The sequence below is a fragment of the Cyprinodon tularosa genome, unplaced genomic scaffold (genome assembly GCF_016077235.1).
Source record: "Cyprinodon tularosa strain WSP-4 unplaced genomic scaffold, ASM1607723v1 ctg50, whole genome shotgun sequence".
In the NCBI taxonomy this organism is placed as follows: Eukaryota; Metazoa; Chordata; class Actinopteri; order Cyprinodontiformes; family Cyprinodontidae; genus Cyprinodon; species Cyprinodon tularosa.
The window spans coordinates 9,340-24,411 of NW_024039230.1; the positions used below are offsets into that span (position 1 = coordinate 9,340).

The window sequence follows — 15,072 nt, forward strand, 5'->3', positions numbered from 1 at the left end:
TCTAATTTTATGACCAGCACCTGTAGAGGAGTTCATTTTTCAAAGAGCAGTAGATATTTTTCTGTGTTAATCAGTAGTATAATGTGTTATTATAATATATATTATGAAATAAATTGCAAACAAATTGAAATCTAAATTAGTCATTTTTTTCTTTAAATAAGTAAAAATTTTTCTTGAATTGAGGAAGTAAGGGGAACACTTTGCCAAAGGAATTAATCAATTTATATTTAAAACAAGAAAAAAACAATTGCATTGTCCTATTTCAAGTGCATGTTATCTAAGCATCTTATTTTAAGTGTAAAAATACATTGGAAAATCATCTTACTTACTGACTCAAATTAAGGGTATATATACTTAATTTAAGAAATGTATACTTATTTCTAGATCGTTTTTGCAGTGTAGCTTCTCTTGTAAAGTCTATTTTTTGGCTGTTGTGCATACAGGTATGGTGCAAAAAAATGACAATATGCAGTGGCATCTTTACTATTATTAAAGTTATATATTAAAATCATTGGCTTTGTCTCCTGTTTTTTTATTATTGGGCTGTTTGAAAAAATTTTTTTAGGGCATCTGTTGGCAACCTTCTTTCTCTTTAATTTTTTTAAACTACAATATCATTCAAAATAAAAGAAAGAAAACATTTCTTTTAATTAAGAAAACTGCTAAAAAGTGCTTTATGCATCTGGAGTTTCTGAAAAGATGATTATGTGGCTGTTTCTAAGTGACATTACTTTTAGGAATTTCAACAACAGTGATTGGTTGTGACATTTGGAATAATCTAGATGCCAGAAACTACTCTGCCTTGGTTGTGCCTCTAAGTCCTCTTATAGAAATTGTTCCAACTTTTTTATATTTCAAACAAATGGAAAATATTTTGCCTCATCTTCTCTGCCTGCATTTTCTATACATTGTGACCATTCCTGCATTCTGTGTGCAGTGCTGTTGCAAACTACAGTAGCCTTAGGGAACACATATAAATCCCTTCTGATCTTCCAAACCCTCCATTCTGACAGCTAGTAGCACACGCAAAATCCTCATTTGAATAGGGCAATATGCAACACTTTTGCACCTGTTCTAAATTGAGCACAAAGCCTAGTAAATTCATTGCAGCACACCATTTATATCAAATGTATTTTTTGTTTGTTTGTTTGCACAAGCAATTTTGCACTCCTTACATCAGGTCCTGTTTCTGTTCACTGAATTGGAATTGCAGTGTACTTCACAGTAATGACACACAATAGCCCATTTAGCAGTAAAACAATGAACATTTAGTATGCCCTTGAGAGAAGTATTTAGTGTGCCCTTTTCATGACTGTCTTGCAGTCTTCTGCAAGTATTAAGAATGTAGTTTTAGCCCTTACATGATTCTGTATATACATTCTTATCAATGGGTAGCTCTAGGGGGTAATAGTGTATCCTCTCCTGTGTGTCTTGTTACAGAGATTTGTTTGCTGACACGAGGTAGGAGGACAGCCAGTGTCCGAGCCGATACATACTGCCGTTTGTACTCGCTCTCTGTGGACAACTTCAATGAGGTGCTGGAGGAGTATCCTATGATGAGAAGGGCTTTTGAGACGGTTGCCCTGGACCGACTGGACCGAATTGGTGAGGAAGTTAACATAACAACAATGACATCACTTAAGACAGCATGCGCATCCAAGCAAAGTAAAAGATATTCTGTGACATTTGCAATAACCTTGAGTGTTTTTCAAGGCTGCATTTGGAAACAGGAGAAACAGCATGTTCTTACTGAAGCTAAATTCAAAGTCATCTGCATGCAAACATGAAGCTGGGCTTTGAGGTTTAAGTCTCTGCATGACTTCTTTTACACATGCAATTGATATTCTCTCTGTATCCATCATTGTTTCAAAGCTCAGTCTGGCTGGGGGAAAAAAAGCATCATAAAAGGCATGGTGGTAACATCATTCAACCAATCATGGAATCCTCTGATTTACTCTTAGCTGTGTTTTGAATGGAAGATAAGACATGTGCTCGAGGGGTTAACTTTGTAGAAAATGGCTGCTTTAAAATTATGCAGTTAGCTAATAGTGATATTTTTCTAGAATGCCCTCCTGCATGTTTTATTTCTGTTTGATACTCATCCTCTTTTTCCTCCTGCACTTTCTAAGGCAGTCTAAAATTATTTATCTTTGCATTATCTGTTTCATGTCGTCTGAGGTAAAAGATTGGTGTTACAATGACTAGGCTCTGCTTGTCATAATAGAAGCTAAAGAACCATGTATATGGTAGATATTTTTGCCTTGTCTTATAGGTAATCAGATTTATATTAATGCCAACTGAAAACAACTACCTTGTAAACTAACCCTGCCAGTGCACATTCAATCCTTTCACAGTCAGCAAGGTTGAGTAGGAACTTAAAGCGTGTCCTATGACACACTAGTTTCCTAAGGTAACTAAGGGAGCTCATAGTTAGAATGAATGAGATTTGAATAGAGCGTTCATTAGCACAAATTGCTTAAAGGCTTTTTCCCAGCAGGGGTGTGACACTTTGATAATATTTTTTCGACACATATTACTTAAACAAATGCAACACTCCACAAAACTTGTACTTTAAAGATCAGGAGCTCAAATCTGTTTGATAAGGATAATATATATACCCTTATATTTGGAAAAAGCTGTTTAAAGACATTTTTGTTAAAAAGTCCTTTTAATATCAACCTGTTTTAAACAGGATTCTACTCATTATTTCCTCTTGTCTTCTCACACTTGCTTTTTTGTGTATGTGTGTTGGTATTTCTCCTACAGGGAAGAAAAACTCCATTCTTCAACACAAGGTACAACATGATCTAAGCTCTGGGGTACTCAACTACCAAGAGAATGAGATCATCCAGCAGATTGTCCAACATGACAGGGACATGGCCCACTGCGCCCACCTTATGCAGAACGTACCTCCACAGACGCCCCCATCACCAACGCCTGTCATCTGGGCCCCTCTCATCCAGGCTCCCCTCCAGGCTGCTGCTGCCACCACCTCAGTAGCCATCGCACTGACACACCATCCTCACCTCCCTCCAACCCTTTTCAGACCTCCAGTCTCAGTTCTCAGTTCCCTAAAGGACCCCTCCAGACTAAGAAAGTTCCAACCATTTGTTTCTTCCTCCACAGCACCCGGGTCTTCTGGTGACTCTCTGTCTAGCACACCCTCTAAGCTACGCTCTGGGATGGACATGCCTTTGCTTGCATCCTTTCAGGCTCAGCATATGACAGCTGGTTCTGGGTCAATTGGTTCAACACGACAAGGCCCAGGCTTAGGAGGTCGACCTAATGCGGCTGGGTCTCAGTCCAGTGAACGGGGTACCACTGTCTTTCCTTTTGGTCTACAGTCATCCTCAGGTTCTCCCTCTTCTAGTATGGCACAACTTCATCCACAACCACAGTCTCAACAACCGTTTCGATCCACCACCCCACCCCTTTCAAATCTCTTTCACCAAACACCTGTAAGTGGAAGCACTGGATCAGGACTAGGTGGGGGTGCTGCTGGAGCATGTGAGGGTGCTACCGGATGGGCTTCAGGAGATGCAGCTGGAGGTTCTGTGGAAGGAGCCTCTGGTGGAGACACCTTTTGGGCTGGGGAGGACTTCACAACAGGGGTGACAGACATTACTTCTAGGGGCTACTTTGACTTAAAACAAGCAAATGACGGATTAATACATGGCAAGTCAGAGGACATAGTTGGTGGAAAATCAGAAGGCTTAATGGGAGCTGCTTGTCTTAGGTTCACAGGGGGAGCCTCTGGTGCATCAGGTCCAGGTGTCACATGTGGTTTAATACAGGACAAAACTAAGAGAACTCTTGGAGAGGCCTCCAAAGGGTCAGCTGAAAGAGCTTCCAGGGGATCAATAAGTGGGACTTCACAAGAATCACCTTTACTTATAAATTCAAGGCGATTATCAGGAAAGTTTGGTGAGGGATCATTGGGATCTGTTTTTGATGGGGCCTGTGGGGAAACATTTGGGGGACTTTCTGTCGAAATGGCAGTGGGGAATTCATCAGCATTGTTAGGGAGATCTTCCACTGGTACAGTGACCAGCCATATAGGACGAGCCTCAAATGAGCCAGGAGAAACTGCTACTCTAGGACAAACTGGGAAACGTATAGGAAGTTTAGTAGGAACTCAGGTGACAGAATCTACAACTTCATCTGGTTATTCTTCAAGTGGAATTACTGCAGGACTTGGAGGGTCCTCTTTTTGTCAGAGTCCTTTATCTAGCAGTCCATCCAACCTTATGTCTTGTCAGATTCTCCCAAATCAAGCACATCCCAAAACTTTGCAGCAGTTTGCTGGAGGAGGTAGGACTACCAGTGGAATAAACCTCTTCCAGTCACCCTCACAAGGGTCACCATCTTGTGTTAGAGGACAGAAAATTCAACAGCCTGCTGCTGGTTCCCCACCTTCCATGAGTCACTTTAGCTTGGCAGGCCTTCAGTCTGGTTGTTTGCCTCACCAGATGTCCCTGGAAAGGTCAGCATTAGCTTCCTTGGCTCAGTATGGGTCAGCGAACGCCTCTCCTTGCCTTACCCCAGTTGCACGCAGTCCAACAGTACAAAGTCCAGTGGCAGGCAGGACCTTTCAATATAGTGACCCTTCAAGTGTTGCAGGATCCCACAGTTCTTTGCTCATGCCTCAATCTCCTCTCCTTTCACAGCTTACCAGTCTGCCACAAACAACAGGGAGAGATTCTCCTCTAACTCAGTTTTCTGAGGACCTGAAATGTTTATCAAGCTCACACCCATCTTTACCACAGGAGGTGGCCCTCAGCCACCAAACTCCTTGCTCCTCCATGGAATTTTACCCCTCTCCATTTTCCTCACCAACTCTTGTACCCAAACCTTGTGGCTCAATACCAGGGCATATGACTCCTCCAAAACAGGAGTCTCCAGTAAACCTTCACCAGACTCAGTCACCTAGATCTTCTCCGGCACCTCCTTCACAGAGGGGCTCTGGTGCCTACTTGTCAGATCTAGAACCTCAAACTGCTATTTCTAAATTTCCTTCCAATTTGTGAGGATGGATCACACCCTCCTGTGCTCCCCTGAAATGAAACACACAACTATTGGTACTCATACAATTCTTTTATGTTGTCAGACTTCATTGTGTTCCACCTCTCATTTTACTAGGATTTTAAAACTTACTGTGAATCCAAAATATTTTACCAGGGAACTCAGAACTGTAAGGTACTACTTATTTGTTCAATACATTGTTGTTTTTATTTATATATGCTGTATATAGGAAGAAATATATTAAAATTAACAGGTTTTATTAAGGGACTGGGAGGGTGTGAAAGTGATCTCCGGACATTCAATTTATTTTGCTTTCTAAGACTATGCCAAATTTATCTCATTCTGTTTGGGAAGGGAATCAGTGGAATACATAAAATTGTTTTTATTGCAGGAACCTATGCACTACTACTGCATGTATTAAGGCTTTTGTGTGTTTTAAGATGACTATCAAAATCCTTTTTTAGCTTAAAAGACATAATCTGACACACATTGACTCTTGTATCTTTTGATTTAGGATCACATATTGTTGATCCTTTAATGTATTTATTAGATTGTACTTATTTATCCTCTGTATAAAGTTTTCAAAACCTTGAAAGATGAAAATGAGATTTTAGGATACCAAAAAGACTTTTACTGTGGAATAACTGTTCACCTCTCTAGCACCCAACAATTTCGCTTTTATACCATTTTATTGTAACCGTGCTGGTATTTGAGGCAAAGGGAGAGGGGTTTGTTGAGCGACCCTCTGTCTCAGTTTCTCTACATGAGTATGACATGGACAATTTTTTGCAGTCCTCAACCATATTCTTACAAGCTCACCTTGTCTTCCAAGCTCTTGACACTTAAGTGTATTAAGTTTGTATTGTTTCTCTTCCAGGCCGTTCTTAACTGTTAGCAGTTAAGTGTAGCAGCAAGTGTTATAACATTAAATGCAAGGGAAGAGTTTAGCCAGACAGATTAAAATTGAAATAGCCTTTTCTAAACAAAAACTAGGACTTCCAAATACCATTTTGTGTGATGCATTACATAGCCCTCAGATTATAAGGAAATACTTCTTTGTTTGATAGTAATAAAGCCTATTGGGAAAGTAATAAAGATTATAATGATTTTTTTTCTCTCCCTATGGGGATTCTGAGTTGCAATCCAACATATTGAAACAACACATACATTTTTACATACATACAACAGAAATGTTGGAAAAATGTTATCTACTTGAGACTATAGTTTATCTGTTTAAGCATTACTTCCTCTGTTGTAGCTGCTTAATGGTTAACATGACTGTGCCTCCTTAGTAAAGTCTAGTGCTGAGTTTGTGATATTGAATGTATGCATGATGATTTCAATGAGGGCTGTAGCTATGATTGGTGCACTGCAGGAGAACTAGCCCTCAAGAAGTTAAGAAACTGTTCTGAAACTATAAAAGTAACTGATTGCATATCTATATATTAACAGCAAGCATTTCGGTATCTGCGGTGTGTTTAAATAAGGCACACAAGCAATGGGTGAGTAGTTGATAAGATAAACTAAAAAAGTTACTTGTAAGATGCCTGAAACAACACTTTGTTTAGTCCCACACTGAACAATGGGTTGAAGAGATGTCCAATTTCAGTTATTCTTATGTCTCTTGACTATTTAATTAGGTTTTAAAGAAGTGTCCAATCATATTTACAATAGTGCAAACAAAGGAGCTGATAAATAGCTTCAGTAGTAAAACCATCCATTTTATTCAGCCCAACCCGTCCATTCTTTCAACATTTGCTTGATTGCTGCCAAGTCATTATCATGGTCAGTTATAATTGTCAGCTATCACAGACTTTTTAAGCAATGGCAAATTTGATGCAGGACAACAAATTATTGTCCCATCTGCCTAAAGTAAACTGTTGCTGCACATAATATTTCAAGTTCTTCCTCTCTAAAAAGGCGTTAAAATATAAAAACATGCACAGAAATCTGACAGAAATCAGATGAATACCAAAGTAGTGTAAATCATCTAAAATTGTACTTGATTTTTATGTGTACGGTACTGCTTATTAAAAAAAAAACAGGTTCAAAGAGTTCCCTGCAATATCAGGAATTGTTGGTTTTAATTGTTTTTTTTTTTTTAAGTCAGTTATGTTTGTCTTGTTTCTCATGATAGTTTTAGTTATTTTAGTGTCAGAATTCAAGAATTATATGAACAAAAAGAAACAATGAGTAGAAGGAAGCCATGAGTGAACTGAAATCTCCCAACAAGTCATTATGTAATATTTGAGAGGCCAAATTTGGATATTAGTAAAAAACAGAAGCAGTGATAGGAATGTCTGCATCAAAATTTGAGTTCAAAAAGGGAAGATGTATTAGAACATTTTCTGACTGGTTATTCCAGTGAGGAGTAAGAAATCAGCAAAGCCAGCAAAAAAAAAAAAAAAATGTAATTGGAACAGCAACTTGGAGACGTATTAAACCAGCGTCCTACGGAGGAGATTATAAGCACTAACTCAGTCTGCCTGTAATATTTCACAAAGGTAAACTACTGTTTCTGATGAAAAGACACTCTAATCACCATGAGGCCATCTGCAGTTAGTTTACATAAAACATATCTTTGCTCTAAGAAGTTTTTAGCTGGAAAGCAGGGTAACATTTGTACAGGATGCAAGCCTTTTGCAAGGCAATGTGGGGGAACACTGGACACACCACCATGCATGCATAGAGACACACAATAGCCTACACCTATTCTGATTAACCAGTTAGGTTTCTGGAGTGGGAGAAAGTCAGGGTACCTGGGAATAGGCCAGTCCTGCAAAGGCAGAACGTGAAAAATCCTAGATATCATTGGGCATATTTCCTTTAAAAAATGTTATCTTTCAAATAAAAACAAAAACAATTTTTTCGTTTACAGATGTAGGCATTATTAGAAGAATACAAACACTGTCTGAAAATAGAAGTTCTTAGATTACTCAAACAGCTGTTTTTATGCTAGATGTTTGCAGTTTAAAATCACTGATTCACTTTATAATATATATGAAAAGAAAGCTGATTTTGATTTGTTTTTGGTTCAAATTAAACATGACCAAATTATGATTATTAGAGTTTGAAAAATACAGTATAAAGTATCTCTTAGATGTTTGTAAAATTTTAAAAATCTGCACCATAATATTCCTACCTGGGCACTTATTGATGTTAAAAAGCTGTCAGATCTTTTTTGGTTAAGCCATATGGATTCGGAATGATGAATAAAGATAGCAGAAACTCAAGTAGGAAAAGAAATCCACCTTCTAAATACTTGATTTATCCCTTCTGAGCTATCAGGTCTGTTTCAAGGTTGAACAAGGATATATTTGGAAGCTCTGCTTCAATTTTAAAATTTTTAACCTGAACAAGGAGTGTCTTATTCCTTTAATTACTTCTTGAAAGGTAGTGCATTCTGTTAATTTTATCCTTAAGTGGTTTATATGAGCTACGTCAGCAGGCACATAGAGATGATCAAATAATTTCTTGATAGTATACTGTATGTCTGGTACAGTTTTCACACAACTTAACACACTTTTCCACTATACATGATTAAAGACAATCATACCATGAAGATGTTTTCCTTAAAACCTTTGGTAGTGTACAGTACAGCCCTTTAAATGTACGACCATAAAAAGTCTTTCAAGAAGCTTTTCATTGGTCAGGAAAGTGTGTACACAGCGGACGGAGGCATCACTAAAGTCCCAAAGGAGCCATGCCGTGATATGATCTTCATGTTTGACTGTAGCTCATCACAAAGACAGACACAGGTTCCACTTAGACAGCTGAGTCCCACTTTCAGTCACAGTACTCAGTCGCAGGAGCCTAATTTAACAAGACATATTTGTAATCCCTTGACCCCCACAAGCTATCACAGACTTCCACATAGAGGTGGCCATGCTGGCCTCTCATTACAACTCTGTGAAGTTCTTTTAATGAGGTGCTCCAATGCTTGAAATGACAGTTTGTTTGCAGACAGGCATATGGATGCCAGCTCTCAAACTGCTCACTTCCATACTAACTGTAGGAAAATAATAATAGAAAGAAAATATACATGTGATGTTCTCTAAACATGCATAAGTGCTTCTTTCACTGGCAAATCTATGGCCAACTGATTATCCACATTGCAAACCCAGTAATCCAACACCCAATTTTTTCTTGAAAAGGCTTCTTTTATTTAAAGCATTAAAAAAAAAAGTAACAGTTATAGGTAAACCATCAGCTCAAATTACTAAAAAGACAAGTTTCTATGAAATCTATCAGTAGTAACTGTGTCCCTTTTATCTGTATTTGCTATCAGTTGCTCAACATTTTCTCAGCAAAGCAGTAAAACAACCGTGTAACATCTCCATTCCTAGCTGCACCTGAAGTCTCTTTGTTCTGACCTTTTATAAGCCATTAATTGAAGTTTAGAATATCAGTGTCTGATGTATCACACAGGATCTAATCATGTAACATCTCATAGATTTAAAATTTAGCATTGTTTTATTCCCCTACACATATTCGATCGCTGAAAAAAGGTGTTTCACTAACAGCTCCTGAATGTAACACCTGTATATGTAAAAAGCAGCGCATGGCAGACTATTTCCTGAAAGCCACAAGAAGTGATAACACTCTGCATCAGAGAAGAAACAATCAAATAACTATGACATTCACAGCTCATATGACAGGCTCCAAAGCCTTAAATAGATTTATTCCGTCTTCTCATCAGATGATGATACTGACATGTTGAAGGAATAATGTAGCAGAACTTTTGGCAGCAGGAAGAGCGGCTACTCAGGAAGATATATTCCATGTAGTACTTGTACTGATAGGTGTCCTTCCACATGCTGTGTTGCTCTTTGTGATTGTCCCTGAGTGCATCCAAAGAGGTGGATATAGGTTGCTGCTGATTGGAACGATTTGAGGTTGGCCTATGTTCATCCGCATGTAGCAATTGGTCAGTGTTTGGGATGTTGCTGACTATTAGTCAAGCTCCTGGGTTCAGGTTATTTTAAAGTTGGACAGAAGAGCGGACAAGTGACAGCTTAACATTGAACCAGATAAATGAAGACAAGATATCCTGGATATAGTCTGGTGAATTCTTACAAACACTGGCTTGTAAAAGTATTCATATGCCTTGAATTTGCATCTTCTTTCCACATCACAACCACAAAATTTTGTGTGTTATTGTATAGATTTTATGTTAGAATCCAATATAATTAAATTAAATTAGTGAAGTAACTGTTTTTTTTTTTTTTTATAATAATATATGAATAGTGTAAGTAATTTGGATTCATCCCCTTCATAACAAGAAAGAAGCCCAGTAAAAGCAATGGCTTCACAAGTCACATTAATTGGAGGTGTAGTTAACCTGTGAGTACTATCATAACGAATGAAGCTGTTTGGCGAAGGCCTCAAAGCTTTTTAAACTGAGGACATGATTTTTGACTGATTTAGCCTCCATTTTTCAGTTAGGGAAAGGCTGTGTCAGTCTGTACTAGTTCAAGCCAGATAACGGTGGCACAGAAATAGATGGAATAAAGATAGGAGTCTGTATCCTATCTTTTTGAGAAGGAAAACAACCCACAATCATTTTCAGTCACATACAAATGTTTGCAAACACACTTTTCTCACATCAATTGAAAAATAGAAGCTGGGACATGACATTGACTGAGAGCTGTTTTGTTACTTCCTTAGAAACTATTTCTGCAGCTTTCGTATACAACATCAAAAAATAAGCAACCATAAATGCGAAACAGCCGTAGGTATAATGCAGGCCATCTACTAAATAATTGCTATGAAATGGTGATGAAAAACAAGAGGGTTATAATAAATTCACCGCATAATGAAGGACCTTACTAAAATGAACCAAAGCATTTTTACAAAAAAGGTTACAAAAATTAAATTATTTATATTTCTGATTATTTTACCTCAATGGGCATTTTATCATTGATTCTTAATTTTAATGCACCAGATCAACCCAAACATGTAAATGTCTGTTAAGATAGGAAAAAAAGGAAAATGTTTTGGACAAAACTTCATTCAAAAACTCACAAACATCCTCAAAAACTTTAATGTTCCAACCTCCTAATGAGACTTTGGCGAAAACATAAAAAAATAAATTCACTCAAGGTTAAACCTCCTATTTTAAATAGCTTTCTTTACAATTTAATGGGAAGTGGAAATAGATCAAACTAAATATTTTGTTGCCATCACTTGAAACTATGACTGTTCATTCAATCTGTTTCCCTTGTAAAAGTTTCCACATGACATGCTCATTTGGTTTTAGTTGCTTTGACCAGTCCGGCAATGTTTGATCCCTTAGCAGCTACCATTGCAAAGTATGTGAACGTCAATCTATCGAAAACTATTCTCATAATATCAATTTTTTATGAAAATCTTTTCATAGTCATGAAGATTAAGGAATACAGAAACCTTTTCTTGTTGCATCCACAAATCCTTTTAACTGAACAACTGAAGTTTTGTTTTAGACCTTTTTTACATAGTATGAGGGAGAATTATCCTTTTCTTAAGCAGGGTCAGAGAAGCAGATCAGGTAGAGTTTCTCCTTTCAGTGGGATGGCAACCCTAAACATGCACCCAGAATCATAACAGAGCATTTTAGATCGAAGCAGATTAAAGTGCCCCAAAGAAAATTCAGAACTTAGATAAAACAAGTCTATGGCAAACCCTAAAAAATATCTCCACCTATATACAGTACCCTCCAAACGACCATACTGACAAGACACCATTTTGTTTAGAAGAATCAATAGCAATAATATTAGTCTATAGATAGAGCTGTTGGAGATATACACTGTAAGACTCATAAATGTACTGAACGATACAACTGATTCAGAGAAGCTGAATATATTCTGTATGCACATCACATTTTTTTTAATAAAAAAAAAACAAACAATTGATTATTTCTCTTACAGTTAAATTTTATTACCAATTTTTAGTTTAGCTTTCACATAAAATACCAGTGAAATACATTAAAGTTTGTGGTTATAACAAATGTAAAGATTTTTAAAGTGGTCTGAATACTTTTGCAAGGCCCTGTTGATTCTCTTGTAAAAGGATGGATAAAACATGGTATCAGTTAAGTCTGTCATCATCAGAGAATTGATCCAAGCTGTATGATAGTCATTGGATTTCATTCCTGCTTGTTTGCAAACATCCCTGCCTTGGCATTTTGAAGAAATGTGGAAAAACTATTCTGATTGATAGCCATGAAATCCTTGATTTTCTTAACTGGAAATATAAAGGGGTTTTATTATCCTCAAGGTCACGGACTGCTTTCAACTCACAGTAGACCATGTAATCCTTTTCTACAAGTAAAGACTTGAAAATAGCTGAAATTGGAATAACAAGATTTTCACCTGACAGAAATGTTCACTCTTCAGGCAGATTCTCCTATCTCCATCCTCTCACATTTTTTCCCACAGCCGCATCTGTAGCATCATGTAGCATGGAGAAGGCACTTTTCCGGGGAATCAGTTGGGAATTAGATAAGCTTTGAAACTTTGTGTCTTTTGTGAACGGCGAATAAAAAAAATCTACGATGACTCACTTTCTCATGCGGAGAAGTATTTTCATTACATTTGCCTGTGACACCCAGACGAATATTGGAGGAAGACCGATGTTTGAGATCAGAAGGGAAGACAGCAGTGAAGGGTAGCTGAAAGATCATGCCTATCACCGTTCTGTCCAAATTCCTCCCAATGAAACAGTGCCTTAGAAGCTTGTTTTGAGCCTTTGAAAGATTTTTTAAAATGTTAATGCCATGCATTAATAAACATCTGTTACTCCTATTAAAGTATGTCCAATCTAGGTCAGGAATATCCATCCTTTAGAGCAGAAATAGCATAAATGAGTTCCATTTTAACCTAGTGAAGGCATTAAGGGTGCTGGTTTTGGTCTAACATAATAAAAAAAATTTCAGCAGAGTTAAGGACATAACTACTCTGCAGCATTTACTGGTGTTTAATGCAGAAGGTCCAAATTCAGCTTTTATTATTGTATACTGCTACGAGTTTGAAAAGGACAAAAAATATATATATATAACGCTAAATGTAACCCAGTTAAAAATTAAAATATTTTAACATGTTTCAAATGTAATTAGATTTCCAATGTCCTAGTTTTGTGATGCCCCACTTGCTCATAAATAGGTTAGTGAAAACAACAACTTGCATTAAAGAGGGTATTGTTGAGGCAGTAGATTCAAAACTGCAAAATTTAGGAACTTTCTTCCCTTCGTTATTATTTTGTCATCCTAGATTCCTCCAACTTTACCAAAAAAAAAAAATTTTTAACCAATTTCTTGAAGGTGGTGTTAACTGCAGGTGAGATGAAAAGTAATCTCCTCTGATTAAAGGTTTAACTGAACGCAGGATGTGTTGTAGGGCCATGTTCTTTTACCCAAATGAGTTTAAACAGGCATAATTTCTCTGTTTTCATCACATAAAAAACTATTAAATACGTTTCCAAATTTAACAAATACATGTATGATTACAATTTAGGTTGTAAATAATGAATCCAACAGTTGGGATTTTTTTCAGGAAATTAGAGTGAAGGGGAACATGTCTACTTTATGGACAAATAAAGGTTTAAATAAAAAGCAAAAAAAAAAAAAAAAACTTCCTCTCTGAGCTGTCTTTCGTTTGTTGAAGTACATAATATAATTCCACTTAATCTGATGTTGAGGGCATAATGACAAAAATCTTCTCACCTATACTGGTTTTTATTACAAAGGACCTATTTATGTTTATGTTAGACTATCTTGAGGACAAATATCTCCACCCCATTGCATAATGATAAGCAATGAACACCAAATTGTATGTATGTACAGAGTTTTATCTTAAAGAAATGAAGTAAAATACTGGAACTGAAAGGAAGAGGATCTCCTCCACAGACAGACTTTTTTTTCTATCTTGAAAGCATTGACTGGTTCAACACTTCTAATGAGGACTTGCACCTTTCTGAGGAGGACAGCATTTTGATCGCTTTGCTATTGATCATTGGATATCTATTTTTACCATTGAAACTATGGGGGAAAAAGCAATAAAGGCGCTATGCGGCTACAGTGTGATGTGATGGGACTTTGCACCGACCCACACGGCGTTTATGGATGCTCTGCATCAGTGGTTAGTCGTGCGTGTGGAGGTGAAAATGGGCTGAAATGTCCATAAGCACACATACTGGATAAAATAAAATGGTATAGAATAAAATATAAGGAACACCTGCCTGGGCTACTTTGTGTTTCTTTCACAAATACAACACATTTCCGACTGCAAGTCATGCTCTGTGTGAGAGCAACATACAATAACCCTTTGTGCTAAAACAACACCTATAGGAGTAAAGTGTTGCTTCTTTTGTTTCTAACAATTTAGAAAACTGTAGATTTTATATTTGCTCTTTTCTTTCACAGCTTGTGAGAGCTTATTTTTTGTCTATTTTCGAGAGTCAGGTCCGCACAAAGAGCTGTAGAGAGGCAGGTGAAGCTGAAAATGTTGGCAGACTGTAAAGAAGGAGGACAGTCTGTGTCTGCCCTTGTGAGCACTCAGCCATCTGCTTCATTAGAATTCCCCCTTGAGGTAACCTTCCCTTCTCCAAGAGGAACTCATTGTAAGTGAAGGGCTTTGTTTTAGATTGTCTATTGTAATTACACATTATTCTCTTCCACTGATGCCTCCCTGCTGAGAGAGGAGCTGGCTTTCAGCCGGCTGCTTGTCACCTGACGCTAACCGGGGGGGGGGGGTACAGGAGCCTCTTATTTTACCTATTTGTGGTTTTTGCTCTGCAACCTACATCAGAGAGGTTAGGTTAAAATCCCAACAGCTGAGGTGGCAGCAATAGAGGGACAAGCTCTAAAGCCCTTTCTGCAGCATCTGGGATAATCTGTTCTACTTCTTCTTGGGTCACACTCAGCAGTAATTAATCCAACCATTACCCTACAGGCATTAGGGTTAAAGCCCTGCATATGTCTGTGTCTTAGGGTTTGTTTTTTGCTAGATAACTTGACATTTATGCTAGAATATAGAAAAGGTGTGTGTTAACTTTTACATAAATAACAGCATTTTA

The 15,072-nt window shown here is 37.4% G+C and overlaps 1 protein-coding gene across 1 annotated transcript; it reads left to right on the forward strand.

Moving 5' to 3' along the window:
• Nucleotides 1-1,440: 1,440 nt before the first annotated feature.
• On the forward strand, nucleotides 1,441-6,177 carry LOC119795133 (potassium/sodium hyperpolarization-activated cyclic nucleotide-gated channel 4-like; the record flags this gene model as incomplete). The annotated part of the gene is made up of 2 exons (XM_038302963.1): nucleotides 1,441-1,605; nucleotides 2,767-6,177. Coding segments are annotated over 2 exons (2,426 nt in total), but the record flags the coding sequence as incomplete, so codon positions are not given.
• Nucleotides 6,178-15,072: the final 8,895 nt, after the last annotated feature.